Source organism: Thalassophryne amazonica, chromosome 14, assembly GCF_902500255.1.
Source record: "Thalassophryne amazonica chromosome 14, fThaAma1.1, whole genome shotgun sequence".
In the NCBI taxonomy this organism is placed as follows: domain Eukaryota; kingdom Metazoa; phylum Chordata; class Actinopteri; order Batrachoidiformes; family Batrachoididae; genus Thalassophryne; species Thalassophryne amazonica.
The window spans coordinates 10,646,198-10,660,676 of record NC_047116.1 but is presented as its reverse complement, the minus strand read 5'-3'; the positions used below and the strand labels follow the sequence as shown (position 1 = coordinate 10,660,676).

General features: G+C 41.8%; 1 protein-coding gene across 15 annotated transcripts in view; it reads right to left on the bottom strand.

Annotated features, from left to right (window-relative positions):
- The window catches only part of caska (calcium/calmodulin-dependent serine protein kinase a), a 221,200-nt gene that overhangs the window by 32,669 nt on the left and 174,052 nt on the right, over positions 1-14,479 (bottom strand). For 5 of the 15 annotated variants that reach the window (XM_034187150.1, XM_034187156.1, XM_034187148.1 and 2 more), the window contains exons 11-15: positions 12,549-12,566; positions 12,234-12,355; positions 7,809-7,886; positions 2,730-2,777; positions 1,306-1,386 (exon numbers count right to left, since the gene is read on the bottom strand). In XM_034187150.1, coding sequence (XP_034043041.1) covers positions 1,306-1,386; positions 2,730-2,777; positions 7,809-7,886; positions 12,234-12,355; positions 12,549-12,566 — 347 coding nt within the window. The remainder of the gene's footprint in view (positions 1-1,305; positions 1,387-2,729; positions 2,778-7,808; positions 7,887-12,233; positions 12,356-12,548; positions 12,567-14,479) is intronic. The other 10 variants (XM_034187154.1, XM_034187157.1, XM_034187158.1 and 7 more) reach the window with 4 other exon arrangements.

Sequence of the window (14,479 nt, the reverse complement as noted above, 5' to 3'; positions counted from 1 at the left end):
CAATGTTGTTTTAATTTTTGGTTTTATCAGCTTTTAAGTTGAGAATTTTTGTCTGGTTTTGTCTATTTTTGTGCCCGTTGTTATGTTGTGCTTCTTCTTATTTATGTTAAGCTCTTTGATTCCAGAGAAAGCCTATACACATTTATGCATATTCAGCCTGTTTTAGTGTTACCCCCTCCCAAAAAAAAAAAACAAATGACACGGATGAGAAAGGAACAGCACGCAGCAGAAAGTGCAAATGTGCCGCAGTTAGCCAGAAGGCCCGTTTCCATCCACTGTCCTTACAAACATCAAACAAATGAAGACGTCACAAAAACAGCTGGAAATGAGCAAAAGTTCTTAATTGAATGAATTCACCCCACTGGTGCCTGCAGGACCGTTTCTAAATTAGCTTTATAGAAACCAAAGGAAGCTCAGCCCGACTGCAGCTAAATGAAATCATTCCCTCATTTCTCGACTCAGCCCTTAAGTGGACGTGATTTCTGTCAAACTCAATAAATGGTTGTCATGGAGGCGGAGTTATTTCACAACCGCTATGAACCCGAAGATGCGTGTCCATATAGTGTCCAAAACGTTCAATGTTAAACAGATAACTGATTTAAGAAAAAGGAGCAATTGTAACATGAAGCTGTGATCCCGCTGTGCACTTCATAACCAGAAGGTTGTGGGTTCAAACCCACCCTTATCACTATGTGGTGTTCCTATACAAAGTACCCAAAGGATGACACTGTTAAATTACTCTCTGTAATATCAATAACACAATTTTACATTATTTAACAACTGAACCACAAACATGTTGGTGCAAAAGTCTGGAGTAAAAACCAGGAGGTTCAATTATGTCACACCTGTTCTGGCTTCCAGCCACTTGCTCCCTGTGGCTCAAAGAGCAGGTTTCAAGGTTTTTCTGCTGACATATAAGGCTCCAAATGGTCACACACCCAATAACAACAACAACAATAATAAGGATGATTATTGTTATAGCTGTCAAGGTATAAATACTGTTATTAGAGTTAAACCACTTGATTTCACTCTTTGAGAGTTGATACAACTGCATTTGTAGTTGGATCAAATGTAGTCCCATCAGAGTAAAACTCACTGTGTATATACCCTCAGGAATAGTGTTCAATTTAACACTGTGTGATTAAATTAACACTGAGGTGCAGTAAATGACAAAGTCTCAAAATAGAACCTTGAGGAACTCCAGTGTTAAAAGCCATATAGATAGGTACCATTTCTGCGAATTTTGAGTCTCCTGCACCCAGCTGACAGGTGTGCTTTTTTTTGGGGGGGGGGGGGGGGACTTACCATGAAATGCGGCTGTGTGAGTAACCGCCTGAGTTCCTTCGCTTCGTGGTTCTCTGGGTAGCAGGAGATTTCTTCCAGTACCTAAGCAGGTAGAGACAGAAATGGCATCAGAAGCATTTTGCTTAAGACAGGAGTTTTTCTTAATACCAAAATCTCCAACTTGTCTGACTTCCAGACACACCCTACCTGCCAGACACACAGAGCACATGGAAGGCGACCCAACAACCTCACAGTCCCCTCAAACTTTGCCCGACACCACCTCCCACTTCTCCACAGCCAATGTGAGACCAACACAAGATGTTACTTAAGACGTCTGGCCAGTGCTCCGCCCCTCCTCCTGCCCTTTGGTGTGACACAGTTTGATGTCAGATTTGTTTAAGTTTCACCTGACTGGTGAATGTGGCATTGTCGAGGCGAGGCCTCCGGGTGAGGCGTGTGTGTGTCTGTACATGTGAATACAGGACTGGAACCTGCATTTCTGAGTTATCATGTCATAAAGTCACTCAGAGGGATGTGTTATTCATCAGCCACCGAGTCAAATGCACGACGACACTCGACCCATCGTGATGTTCTGGATCCTCGATTTTCTATAAACACTTTTAGCCTCGTCACATAGAGGAAAGAGACCACTGTAATGGCCGTGCATGTTTGTCTGCCCATGCCAATATCTCCAAAACAAAAACAGTAACTTCAATCAAACTTGCAACACGGGTCATGTCGAGGTCATAGGTCTAAGGCCAAGGTCAAATCTGAGGTCATCATCTACTAACCTTGCTGATATGTCTAAAATGCAGACCTGTTTCAATCAAAGTTGGTGGATAAACTCAGAGCTCCACCCTCTTGCAACACGGGCCACATCAAGGTCAAAGATCTAAGGTCAGGTCAGAGGTCATCATCCAAAACACATTAATGGCCATATCTAAGGAACTATATGGGACAATGAAACACAGTTTTCTGCATTAACATTTGCTTTTCTAGGAATAACAAATGCATTAGACCTCTGAGGTCACTGATGTCACATGATGATGTCAAGCAAAGTAGAAAAACTGTTTAATACACATTACAGCATCTTCAACCGTTTTTTTAACAGCTTCAGTGTCAGTGTTGTGTCTTTCCACACGTCGTCGTCTTTAAACCAGCAGCTTTCAACCCTGAGACATGAAAGGCCTGCAGGTTTCCATGGTAACTGGGTTCTTCCAGCTGTGACTGTTTGGTGCCAACATCCTCAAACTGATTCTGATGTTCTTTGCTTTGTGATGATGGCACCAATCAGTATTCCACGAACCCTTCATGCTTTTGTTTAGTTTCATCTACATTCTCTTAACTTTATCCTTAACCTCAAATCACCTGAAACAAAGCAACGCCAGCGAGTTTAGCTCCACTTAGTTTTTGTATCAAGAACATGGCAGTGTGACGGGTCTTACACATTCCAGATGTTTCAAAGCGCCACTTGCTTCATCTTGGGAGGGATTCTTTAAGTGGAGGAAGACACAGGAAGAAGAATTATACTGGACAGGCTGTTGACTGTCCTTACTGGAGCTCACATGTCAGAAGTGAAGCAGAGAGATCAGAGGAGGTGAACATCCTCCCCGGCTTTAATTAGTGCTACGGGCTGTGAAGGAGCGCTGGACTGTGAGATTAGTATCTTCAGCCAAAGAAAGCAGATAATGTCATTCTCAGAAAGAGATTAGTCCGGCAGAACATGAACACAACTATGGAAGGTTCAGCTGGAAAGAAAAATAATCAACCACCTTCTTCATCCTCCATTAAGAAATACTTTGCTGACTTAAAACACTGTATTTCTGGACTACGTCAAAGTTAGAACTCGTAGTTGTACCTTTTAACTTGTACTGTAATTAGGATTTTGTAACATCTAATTAGAATCTAATAATTATGACAATCATAAAAAAGATTCTTAGAATTATGGTGTAATAGAGGCCAACAGGTGGTGCTGTGCAGAAGAAGTTAAGTAAACTTTGCTTTCCATAATCTTTCTGTTCTGGCTGCAGGAGAAATTCCGAAGAGCTGCCACGTTTCTTAAAGTGAGCAATAAAAATAAGATAAAAAAAAAAAAACAAGAAAGAAAAACACATAGACTTTGTTGTGATAGTGATGGAGGCGGAGCTCCGCTTTCACAGCGAGCGGGTTCAGGAGGCATCTGGGAGGTGACGGACGACATTCTCCAGATCCACACAAAATACATGGATGGAGCAGCTGGCACTTTGCTGCATTAATATGAAAATTAGACTAATGTTAGCCTAGCCTTTAGCCAGAGGTAGCTATGTTAGCTTATGCTAGCTGAACGATAAAATGAACAAACTAAATTTGTCTCACTAAAGATTCTTTGCTCTTTATTAATCACAATCAGCTTTGTTTATATTTGTAAATTGTTTGGTGCACTTCTATTATCAGTGTGACGTATTATTTAAAGTATTTTGAAATTATGATTGCTTTGATTTAGTAACGCATATCCACAACTAATTTGGAATTATGACTTCCTATTTCAATTACCTGAGCTAGAAAATTGTAATTATGACTTACAGGAGTATCTTGAAATTATACCAATTATCATGTAGGTATTATCAAGGAGGGAAAAATTCTGATTCTCATAACTGTAGCTGATAATTCTGATTTAATATTTTCACATTCATCACAGACTTTGATGTCGTTATAATTCTGAATTACCATCTCTAATTATTATGACTAGAATTATGATCCCGTCTTCTGTTTGTATCTTTGTGTTGGGTTGATGGAGACCATGTGACTCAAAGTCCAGTACTGTTTTGGGGTTTAGGGTCTTGCTCAATGACAGATCTACACTCAACTATATGATCTGGGATTGAATCAGCCAACCTCTCCAATACTGGACAACCATCTGCACTGACTCAGCTACACTTACCCAACGACTTACTATAACCCATGTAGGATCTCATTATTATGGAAATCCAGATAATTCTGGCTGAATAATAAGTTTGATTCAAAAGAGAATAATTATGACTTTGTGACTCATCGTTATGAGGAGGTTCTAACAGAGGCTTCTCTCATTTTTTTTCTTGAAAGGTGGCATGCATTATTTTTCTTTTCAGCTGGTAGAAACGGTCAGTAATTTGATCTGTTGAGTGAAACAGTTTAAAGGTCAGACTTTGTGTATTAGTAAATTACAAACAGTCAAGTTGTTGAGGCTTGAAGCACCATGTACTCGCTCCACTCGTTCAGGAGGTCCAGAGTCTGGTGGAAGCTCCAGTCTGGTTGTTTCAAAGCCGTTCAGAATCAGAATCAGTCAGAGCGCGTCAGCAGAAAAGGTGAAGCATGTGTGTGTGTGTGTGTGTGTGTTGGGGGGAGTAGATTACCAAACTCCTCATGCTGTTAGTTTCACCGAAACCAAAAACCTTCCAACCTGAACATAAAACCTGAGAGTCATTCAACATCTGTTGGACTCGGAGTGAAAATCTGTTCATTTTGGGAATGAAAAGCTCCATTTTTCAACAGCTGCCTCATGATTTTATTTTATAGTTCATGTCAGTTATAATGCTGTGACTTCAATCCTTTCTACACCCACCAAGTCCAAAAATATTCTCTACTGCAAGTACAAAACATAATTATAATTATAAAAATACAATAAAAAAAATCCCTGCATTCAGATTCACCTTGATGTCCAAACTGAAAAAAAATTCTATTGAAGTTTTTTTTTTTTTTTTGAGTCTGACTGGTAAATCGTTGGCTGATATCAGCCAATATGAGCCTCTCACCAACGTATCAGTGTTAGTTTTACCAATATGAAACCAACACAGAAAAATATTTTTGCTGCTGGAAATGGTGTTTACATTACTTAGTTTGTCCAGCAGAGGACGCTCCGACGGCACTGTTTGCAATTATGCCATGCTTGGTGGGACCCACATCACCCCTTGGTCATTTTAGCTACAACAGACAGAGGCAAAACCACCAGCTGCTGTTCATTTTCAATCAGAGTGGATGTTTCACAGAGACAAGAGACGCATGGCTGTTTGCTCCAACAAAATAATCCAAGACGGTGGACATGCCACCAGACATACAGTCTTATAGTTTGGAAAAGTCAGCGAGAAATAAACAATATTCTATATTGGTAGATGCATTCGTATCGTAAATGTTTTACTCCCTAATATTAGTATCGGCCCCCAAAAATCTGTATCGTTGAGTGCTCGTGATTTTCCAACAGTCTTACTTTACAACAAATTATCACCTCAAATTCCACAAGGTCAAGTAAAGTTTACGATAAAGTGCAGAAGTCCTGCTTGACTTTGGAAGCAAAGGGGGAAAAAATGCCACCCCCCCAAAACATAAGACAGCAAAGTCTGCAAATTTAGTTTAAACTGCTGCAATTGTTGTGGCTTCAACCAGAACTCTTGATTCATTTCAACTGATTTAAGGAGGAAAAAGTGACGTTCCAGAAGCCGTTAATTAGCCGAGTCTGTCTGACCAAAAAAACAAACAACAACAACAAAAAACAAAACAAAACCACATCAGCGCAGAGCGAGCAGCCTGGACGACTGTCTACATCGTAACAGCTCTGGGGTTTCAGACGCCAGAAATCACTGGCTGCCGAATGGCTCGATTTGTGCACACAAACAGCGGCCCTGGTGCACGTTCACGCTCCTCGTTAAGCTCCACGTTCAGTCTACGAGCTGTTCTACTGACTGAATGCATACAAAACCAGTGTCCTCATCAGGGTCAAAACCAAGACCCACAACACAACTCTGTACGAGAAACAGACACGACGGCTCCACGTCTAATGACAAAAGTCAAGAAATCTATTCAGCGAGGCTCTCTGTAAAGTGTGAAACAGCTGCTGCCACAATCAGACTCAAACACAAATAACCCGCAAATATTTTTCACAATCCAATAAAAAAACAACTCAATAACTGTAAATGGTGGTTATATGTCACGCTGCGATCACAATCCGCCTTCTTTTATTTGAGGAGTTTGCAAAGAGAAGCGGAGCATTAATGCTTCTAGAAAAATACAAAAACAGACGGCAGCATCTTAACGCTACACATTTTAACACTTATCCATGTAAAAGTTGGACACCACCCCACCACAATAAATAAATGAGTGACAACCCCACCCCCACCCCCCAACGCCCCAATGTGGAATATATTTTGCACTGAAAATCTGGACAGGAAGCTACGGTGGCTGAGAAAGAAGGCACAACACTTCCAAATCAAGACAATATGTACAAATACAAACAACAGAAGCATCAATTCCACAACACGCAGCTGTAAAAAAAAAAATAATAAAGGAACAAATTAATAAACTTTTTGAAGAGTTTAGATGCAAAATGTCATCAGTCCATTTTTCTCAAATGGGGAAAAATGCACAGTGATATGGTAAATGGACTGTATTTATATAGTGCTTTTCCATCTGAATCAAGAGCTCAATGCACTTTACAATGACGCCTCACATTCACTGTCACACACATGCACACACACAGATGTCAGTGTGCTGCCATGCAAGTTGCTCAGTGCACATCGGGAGCAACTCGGGGATTAAGGACCTTGCCCAAGGGTCTTTAGTGATTGCCTGGTCTGGCTGGGGTTTGAAAAGAGGATCCTCTGGTCTCCATCCCAACACTTAACCACTAAACCATCAAAAAACAAACAAACAAACAAACAAACAAACAAACAAACAACCCCCCCAAAAAACAAAAAATAAAACAACACAAAAAAAGGAGCTGAAAATGTGATTTCACAGCAAAATGCTTCAGAAATGCACAGATTTACGTAAATAAAATGAAAATGATGAAGACGAATTCTCTAATATTTTGCACACTGATAGTGATGTATGTATGATGGTCTCAGTTAAAAATGTGTGGTTTTGGACTTTCTGTGTTTTGCATCTAAATGCTTCATTTGCAAACACACAGAACACAAACAAATATAAGCAACAGCACATGTGACAATTTAATATAACATGTCAACTGCAAAATCAGATGACACGCAAAAACACAGATGTGTTATAGATATACACAATGCCATAAAAGCTCTGCATTAACAACACAAAAAGAGACTTTTTAAAAAATTTTATTCAGCTACTTGTTACAGAATTGATGCAGGAATTGTATTTATTTCTTTATTTTTTGCATTCGTAAGTATTGTCTTAATTTGGAAGTATGGCCTCTCATGGCCACCATAAACGCTTCTGGAATCAGTATGTAAATACAACCCCAAGTCTGTCAAATACATAAATATGAATCTACCAACTACTTCCAAGTTTGTTGAGACCACTGTGGGGACCCCAGTGGATTTCTGGCTGCACCCCACAGTGAGATGAAGACAGCAGGCGAGCAGATTAACAACAGTGTGTTCGAGCTTCAGTGAGGAAGAGGACAGGAGGGTTAATGCAGCTAAAACTCTGACATAACGTCAAGTGGTCATGAGAAGAGACGGTGCAGCGGCATCACGGTCACATGACGGTGGACAGCACAGACAGGAAGTGGCACGTGCATGTTTGTGTGTGCGTGTGCTCACCTCTTTGGCTCTCTGTACAGCATCACTGGGGGGGTTTCTGATCTGTGGGGACGACTTTGTGTTGATTTTATCGTAGAGCTGAAACCACAGGAGAAAAAAAAACCAAATATCAATCAGACACAACATCACTGTTCTTCCACAAGATCAGAGATGAACTGAGAGTGTGACGAGTGAAAGATGACGGCAGAGTGACTGATGCTCATGCTGCTTATTTAATTACACATTTATGATGTAACAAAGCATCGCTGTAGCTAATCTCCACCCCCACATCACATCTGGTGATCAGTGATGCACCAGATCACCAGATCCTGTAATAATACCCCTCAGACGTGTCTGCCCCCTGCTGGATGCTTGGTATGTGCTGGACTGATGATGGATTAGGAGCAGGTGTGGTTGTCAGTGAGCGACACAGATTATTTTGGCACAGAAATCTACTAAATCAGAGGAATTAAATGCTTACTTTCTGATTGTTTCACAGCGGTTACATTCTTAAAAAACAAATAACAGCTTCACACAGTCCTGCAGAATGGATATGCACGTAAAAATGAATCCACGGGTCCTGATGAAACCTGTCGCTCATACATGAAGTTTCCTGCAGACCTGCACTGAAACAAACATTCAGAGAGCCGTCACGTTGCTCTGTTCTAAGAAAACGTCTAAATATCCTGCAGTCTGTGTGGAGCACAAACACAGCTGGCGTTACCGACCATCATCAACCATCATCTTATTAAAAAAACAACTCCACACACACACACACACACACACACACACACACACACACACACACACACACACACACACACACACACACACACACACACACACACACACACACACACACACACACACACACAGAGGAACAGACAGTGACAGACACAGAGTCACAGACAAACGGGGCCTTTGTACAGACGGTTCAGTGCAGCTGTGTGAGGAAACACTGTGTTCTCATGCTACAGCAGAGACACTGGACACAAACAGAGCACAAAAACCGTGTCCACAAGTATTTGGACGGTGACACCATGAAGATGTTCTTGCAGTGTTGACTTTCAGCTTTAAAACAAGAAGTTTAAAAAATAACATTCATCATTTCGGAATTATGATCATATTTTTTTATAATCTGTCCCTCCATTTCTTAGAGGTCATAAGTAACTGGACAAACTAAACATAAGAATAATTGACAGTCAGCTGATCGACAATTCGACAATCAGCTGCGAAACAAACGCAACTTGTAGTTTAGAAATCAAGACACGCACACTAGATTTAATGATACCAGGAAAAAACAAATAAACAAACAAAAAAAAATTAAAACATCCTTCTTTTATTACTGATGCACTGGGTCTTGAAATTAAACTTTTTAAATTAAAACTTTTATTATTTTTTTTAAATGAACTAACCCCACAACAAACAGTTGCAGATGAAAAATCGAGCAGCTACATAAAGAGTAGGTTAAACAAGACCGACATGCACGACCACATTCAAAATTAGAGGTGTCTTTGCGCCCAGAAACCACATGAAGAAGACAGACCCACATGAAAATATACACTTACCCTGGAAACAAGAAGTCACTTGGTTTAAAAAAAAAACAAAAACTCACACAGTCAGTCCAAAGTGAAGTAAAGAATCTGCTGTCCTCTGACTGATGCTGCAGTCAGACAGACGGTGATGGAGGCTGGAGACAGATGGGCAGTGATGAGGGACCAAATAGACAGACAGAGGACAGGGAAACCAGGTAGACAGTCATAGACGGGCAACAAGACAGACGGACAGAGACCGGGGCTGCAAACGGACGGAGACCGAGGCTGCAGACGGAGAGAGACTGAGGCTGCAGACAGAGAGAGACTGAGGCTGCAGACGGACGGAGACCGAGGCTGCAGACGAAGAGAGACAGAGGCTGCAGACGGACGGAGACCGAGGCTGCAGACGGAGAGAGACCGAGGCTGCAGACAGACGGAGACCGAGGCTGCAGACGGAGAGAGACAGAGGCTGCAGACAGATGGAGACAGAGGCTGCAGACGGACGGAGACCAAGGCTGCAGACGGAGAGAGACCGAGGCTGCAGACGGAGAGAGGCCGAGGCTGCAGATGGACGGAGACCGAGGCTGCAGACGGAGAGAGACCGAGGCTGCAGACGGACGGAGACAGAGGCTGCAGACGGACGGAGACAGAGGTTGCAGACGGACGGAGACAGAGGCTGCAGACGGAGTGAGACAGAGGCTGCAGACGGATGGAGACAGAGGCTGCAGACGGACGGAGACAGAGGCTGCAGACGGAGTGAGACAGAGGCTGCAGACAGATGGAGACAGAGGCTGCAGACGGACGGAGACAGAGGCTGCAGATGGACGGAGACAGAGGCTGCAGACGGACTGACAGTGACTGTGTTGCTTATGTGCTTATGAATGACACTAAGAAGAAGCAACAGGCGTCTTTGTTGGTTGGTGGCGTGACGCTGCCCGACCCTTCAGTCTTTCTCCCCCTCAGACCCAGTTTAACCCATTCAGCCTTGAACAACACGGCGTGCTTCTGGATCCAAATCCCTGCAGCTCAATTCCACCTTTCAGTCCCAGATGCTTCTTTTTAAGTTTGATTCAAGTTACTGATAATTGGGGTGGGGGCTGTCATGTGTTCACTCAGTGATTCTTACAATGTGGGCCACAATGTTAGAAACTTTAGGATTGGGAGTGTTTTTGTACAGATGAAGTGCACTTTGGGCTGCAGGATCTCAAATATGAATCAAAACTGGAAACGTCTGGCTGCTCCTTAAACAGAAGGATTTTCTATGTTCACAATTACACACACACACACACACACACACACACACACACACACACACACACACACACACACACACACCCGGTTTCTCTGCCACCTGCTGGTGACCCAGAAACGCTGGTCTGCAGATCCCCCCATGTTTGACAGGCGACTCTTGTGCAGCTTAACGGTCACAGGTGAAGCCGGGGAACAATTCACTGTCCCAGCTCACAGCAACATCACCTTTTCTCACTTCCTGGAGATCACGGAGCGTCTACGTGCACAAGCCATTTGTGTGTTTTTTAACCTTTATTTATATGGAGCATGCCGGTGATTATGGCGGCGTGCACACCTGCTGCTTTTACAGGCTCAGAATTGATGTCGCACTTGACTGGAGGGTTTTGATGATTCATCGCTCTCAGCCTCACAGCTGCACTAATCATGCCGTTAAATCCTGGACTCTTATGAAGAGCGGCGCTTTAATTACTCACTGACGGTCTGAGGAGAAAACGTGAAGGCAGACGATGAGTTTATGATCGTCCGGTCACGTGACTGTGTGCGGAATTAGCTGTGCACGGGAGTCGTAGAAACGCCAACGAGCGTTTTTTTTTCCTGCTTCAAACAGAACAAGATGATTCGTTTAAATCATCAGAATTTCTTGGGTTTTTCAAAATGAATGCAAAGCCTGGCTGTTATTGTTTGTGTTCTGATCAGAGGCGTCAGAGATCACAAAAGCCAGGGTTCGGATCAGATACAGTTTTCAGAACAGCCAAAAAAAAGACATTCTATTTTGTAGTTTTTTGTTTTGTTTTTTAATAACTTAATGTAAAAAAGGCACTTTTGTCTGTGGTTCCAAATGAAAACATGTCCAATGTTTTACATATTTTAAAATAAAATACTTCATTATTGTATTAAACTGCAATACAAACAGTATCAGCAAATAATAAAATAGCCTTTGTCAAAATCATCAAAAGTACAAAAAAGTGATCTGAGTTTATAACTTCAACTTCTTTTCCCCCCGTCAAGAGAAGAGTGTGTCTACATTGTCTGATGAGAAGGTAGCAATCAGCTTATTTAGAATCGTTCCTGGATAAACACATTCATCTTACTCACTGATCCTGTTTGGAAACAGTCAGGGATACACGTTATATTTCCGGAGCGTGTATATACTTTGAGTTACCTCGGCTGTGAACACGCGTCAAACCTAACGATCAGTTCAGTGGGCTCATGGCTGCACAGGGAAAAGATGACGGACACTTTGTCCTCAAACCCTTTAAGCTGAACGAAGACAGTGGGAGCTTCAGTCTCTCTGTGAGACAACTTTTTATTTATTTAAAGCGGCATTGTGAGCACAGAGCAGCTGCATTTCTTCTGCGGCTCATATGTTTTCCAAACCATGAGGACAGTCCGCACGGATCAACGATCAATTGAGATCCGTTACACAACTCCATGTAGTCCTGTGTACAGCTTTACTTAAAATTAAACGTGAATCTGAAGAGTCTTGGTAAACAGGTCTGGTTGGGGATTGACCTTGACATTCCGGGCAGCTCGGGATAATGGAACAGATGCAGGAATTGCTGATGAACACTATGTCTTGGCTGAACTACAGAATATCAGAGTACCTCTCTTGTTTTTTCAGAACTTATTGGAGTTATTGATTTTTCTGTGTCACACTTACATCGAGCAGCGTGTGTAGATGCTGATCCTGAAAAACACTGTGGAGGAAGTCTAGATCCTTTTCGCTGCAGTCTGTCAAAGCATGGATCTCCTCTAAACTGTCCAACACCTGAGACACAGCTCCTGTAACACAGACATGTGGACAGGGACAAATATCAGTCAGCCTTCTGACGGCTCTCTGACACTTTCATGGTGAGAAAAAGCATGAAAAACAGAATGAGTGAATTATTAAAAAACTTCTGGGGAATGATGTGGCACAAAGACAAGATAGTGGAAACAGGAGGACTCATCAAGAAGACAAACAACAGGTACCTACTTTCTGCTGCTAGAAGTCCTAACAGGCAGGAAGCATTAAGAGAAACAAACACAATGACACTTTCAAATGTCCAGCAGGCTTAACATCCACAATTAAAACAGCAATTTATTATTAAATAATAAACAAACAAACAAACAAACAAACGTGTCTTCTCGTTTTCCGTCTCAACAGAATGATTTCCTGGAAAAGGAGCTCAGTATTAACCACAGACTGGATTTATACTGGACAAACCCTGCGTGATGTCACTCATTAGGAAGAACCTTTTTGAAGACCAAAGCCTACTGCTCTGGATGTTGCCATGTTGGCAGCGTTTACTGCGCTCTCATCACGACCAACTCATATTTGAAGAAAGAAGTGCAACGTGGGTGACACCCTGCATGATTGTGATCCAGGTGGGAGAAATGAAGGCTGAACATGGCCCTATCTTTGGGTCTGAAGCACTTAAGCTAACCTCAGTATGAGTGTTTATTAAATCCTGTTTTTGGGGACTGAGTGCTGGTTCTCATTGCTTTACTGTGGGTGTTAAAAATTATGACCCACTTACACTGTTGGGTGTAAAGCGTTACAATGTCTACTTTTTGGTTGTGTTCTACAGGAAACTTACATTTTTGGATTTTCTACATTAAATAAAGCAGCCGGTCAACTCTGTCTAAGCCTGATCCCGTCAGCTCTCAGAAGCTAAGCAGTGCAGGATCTGGTTAGTACTTGGATGGGAGACCTCTTTGGAACACCAGCGGCTGTGTGTGTTTCTCCAGGTAACACTGGAGTTGTGTCAGGAAGGGCATCCGGCGTTAAAACTTGTGCCAAATATCAGTGCGGATCTGGCTGTATCCGCTGTGGCGACCCCGAACAGAAACGGGAGCAGCCAAATGGACAACAAATGAATTATTTAAAAAAATTCTGTTTGTTTAATATGATGAATTAGTGATTTTGATAAATAATTTTTAGGGTTTTTTTTTCAAACTGAACTCTTTAAACATTGCTGCGTACAGCAGTACAAAGAAAGACCATTAAAAAGAAGATAAAAAAGTTCCTCTGCAGTTTGCCAGAAGGAACAGAGAACACTCAAGCCTAGATTTTAAATACAGTGGAACCTCGACATACGAGTGACTCAACAACATAAGAGTTTTTTGAAATACGAACCGTCGCTCGGTCCATGTTTTGTTTGGAATATACATGTTTGGAATATGAATGGAAATCTGAGTTATGAGTCGCACTTCAGGACGCCACCGGAGCAAAAAGGAAAGTGGAGAGAAGGAGGAGAAGCTTCTAGTGCGGACGTTAAGGCAGTGGATGAATACGTCACACAAGTGTTTAACTGTGACAAAACTGGATTATTCTGGAAAAAAATGCCACAGAGGATGTATGTAACAACAGAGAAGAAGAAGCTATTTCACTGAAAAGAAACACCCAGAAAAAGTGTCCAGTGGTCGCGTTTATGCACTTTTTAATGACACTTGTCCGTCACATTTCCGCAACATTTTGAAAGGCAGTCAGAAGCAAACCTCCTTGGATAGGTTTTTATCCAAAAGACCTGCAAGTTTACAGTTAAAGTTGTATGATCCTTTTAAGGATCTACAGTTGAAGTTTAGTTTGTGTTTACAGTGTGTGCAAACCTCCCTTTCTCCCTCCTTTCTCCGCCTCCACCTCCATTAACCACATTCATCTGTTTCTAAGGTAAGAACACATAATAAAAATTTTCTTTTATTTTATATATTTTATTATGCACAGGTAAAGTATACATGTCTATTTGTTATTAAAAATTTATTTTTTTTTTCATAATTTAGAGTGGTTTGGGGATGTTTTCCAAGGCTGGAACAGATTAAAATTATTTTAATATTTTCACTGGGGAAAATTCATTTGAAATACAAGCAGACTGGCTTATGCGCTCGGTCACGGAAAGAATTAAACTCGTATCTCGAGGTTCCACT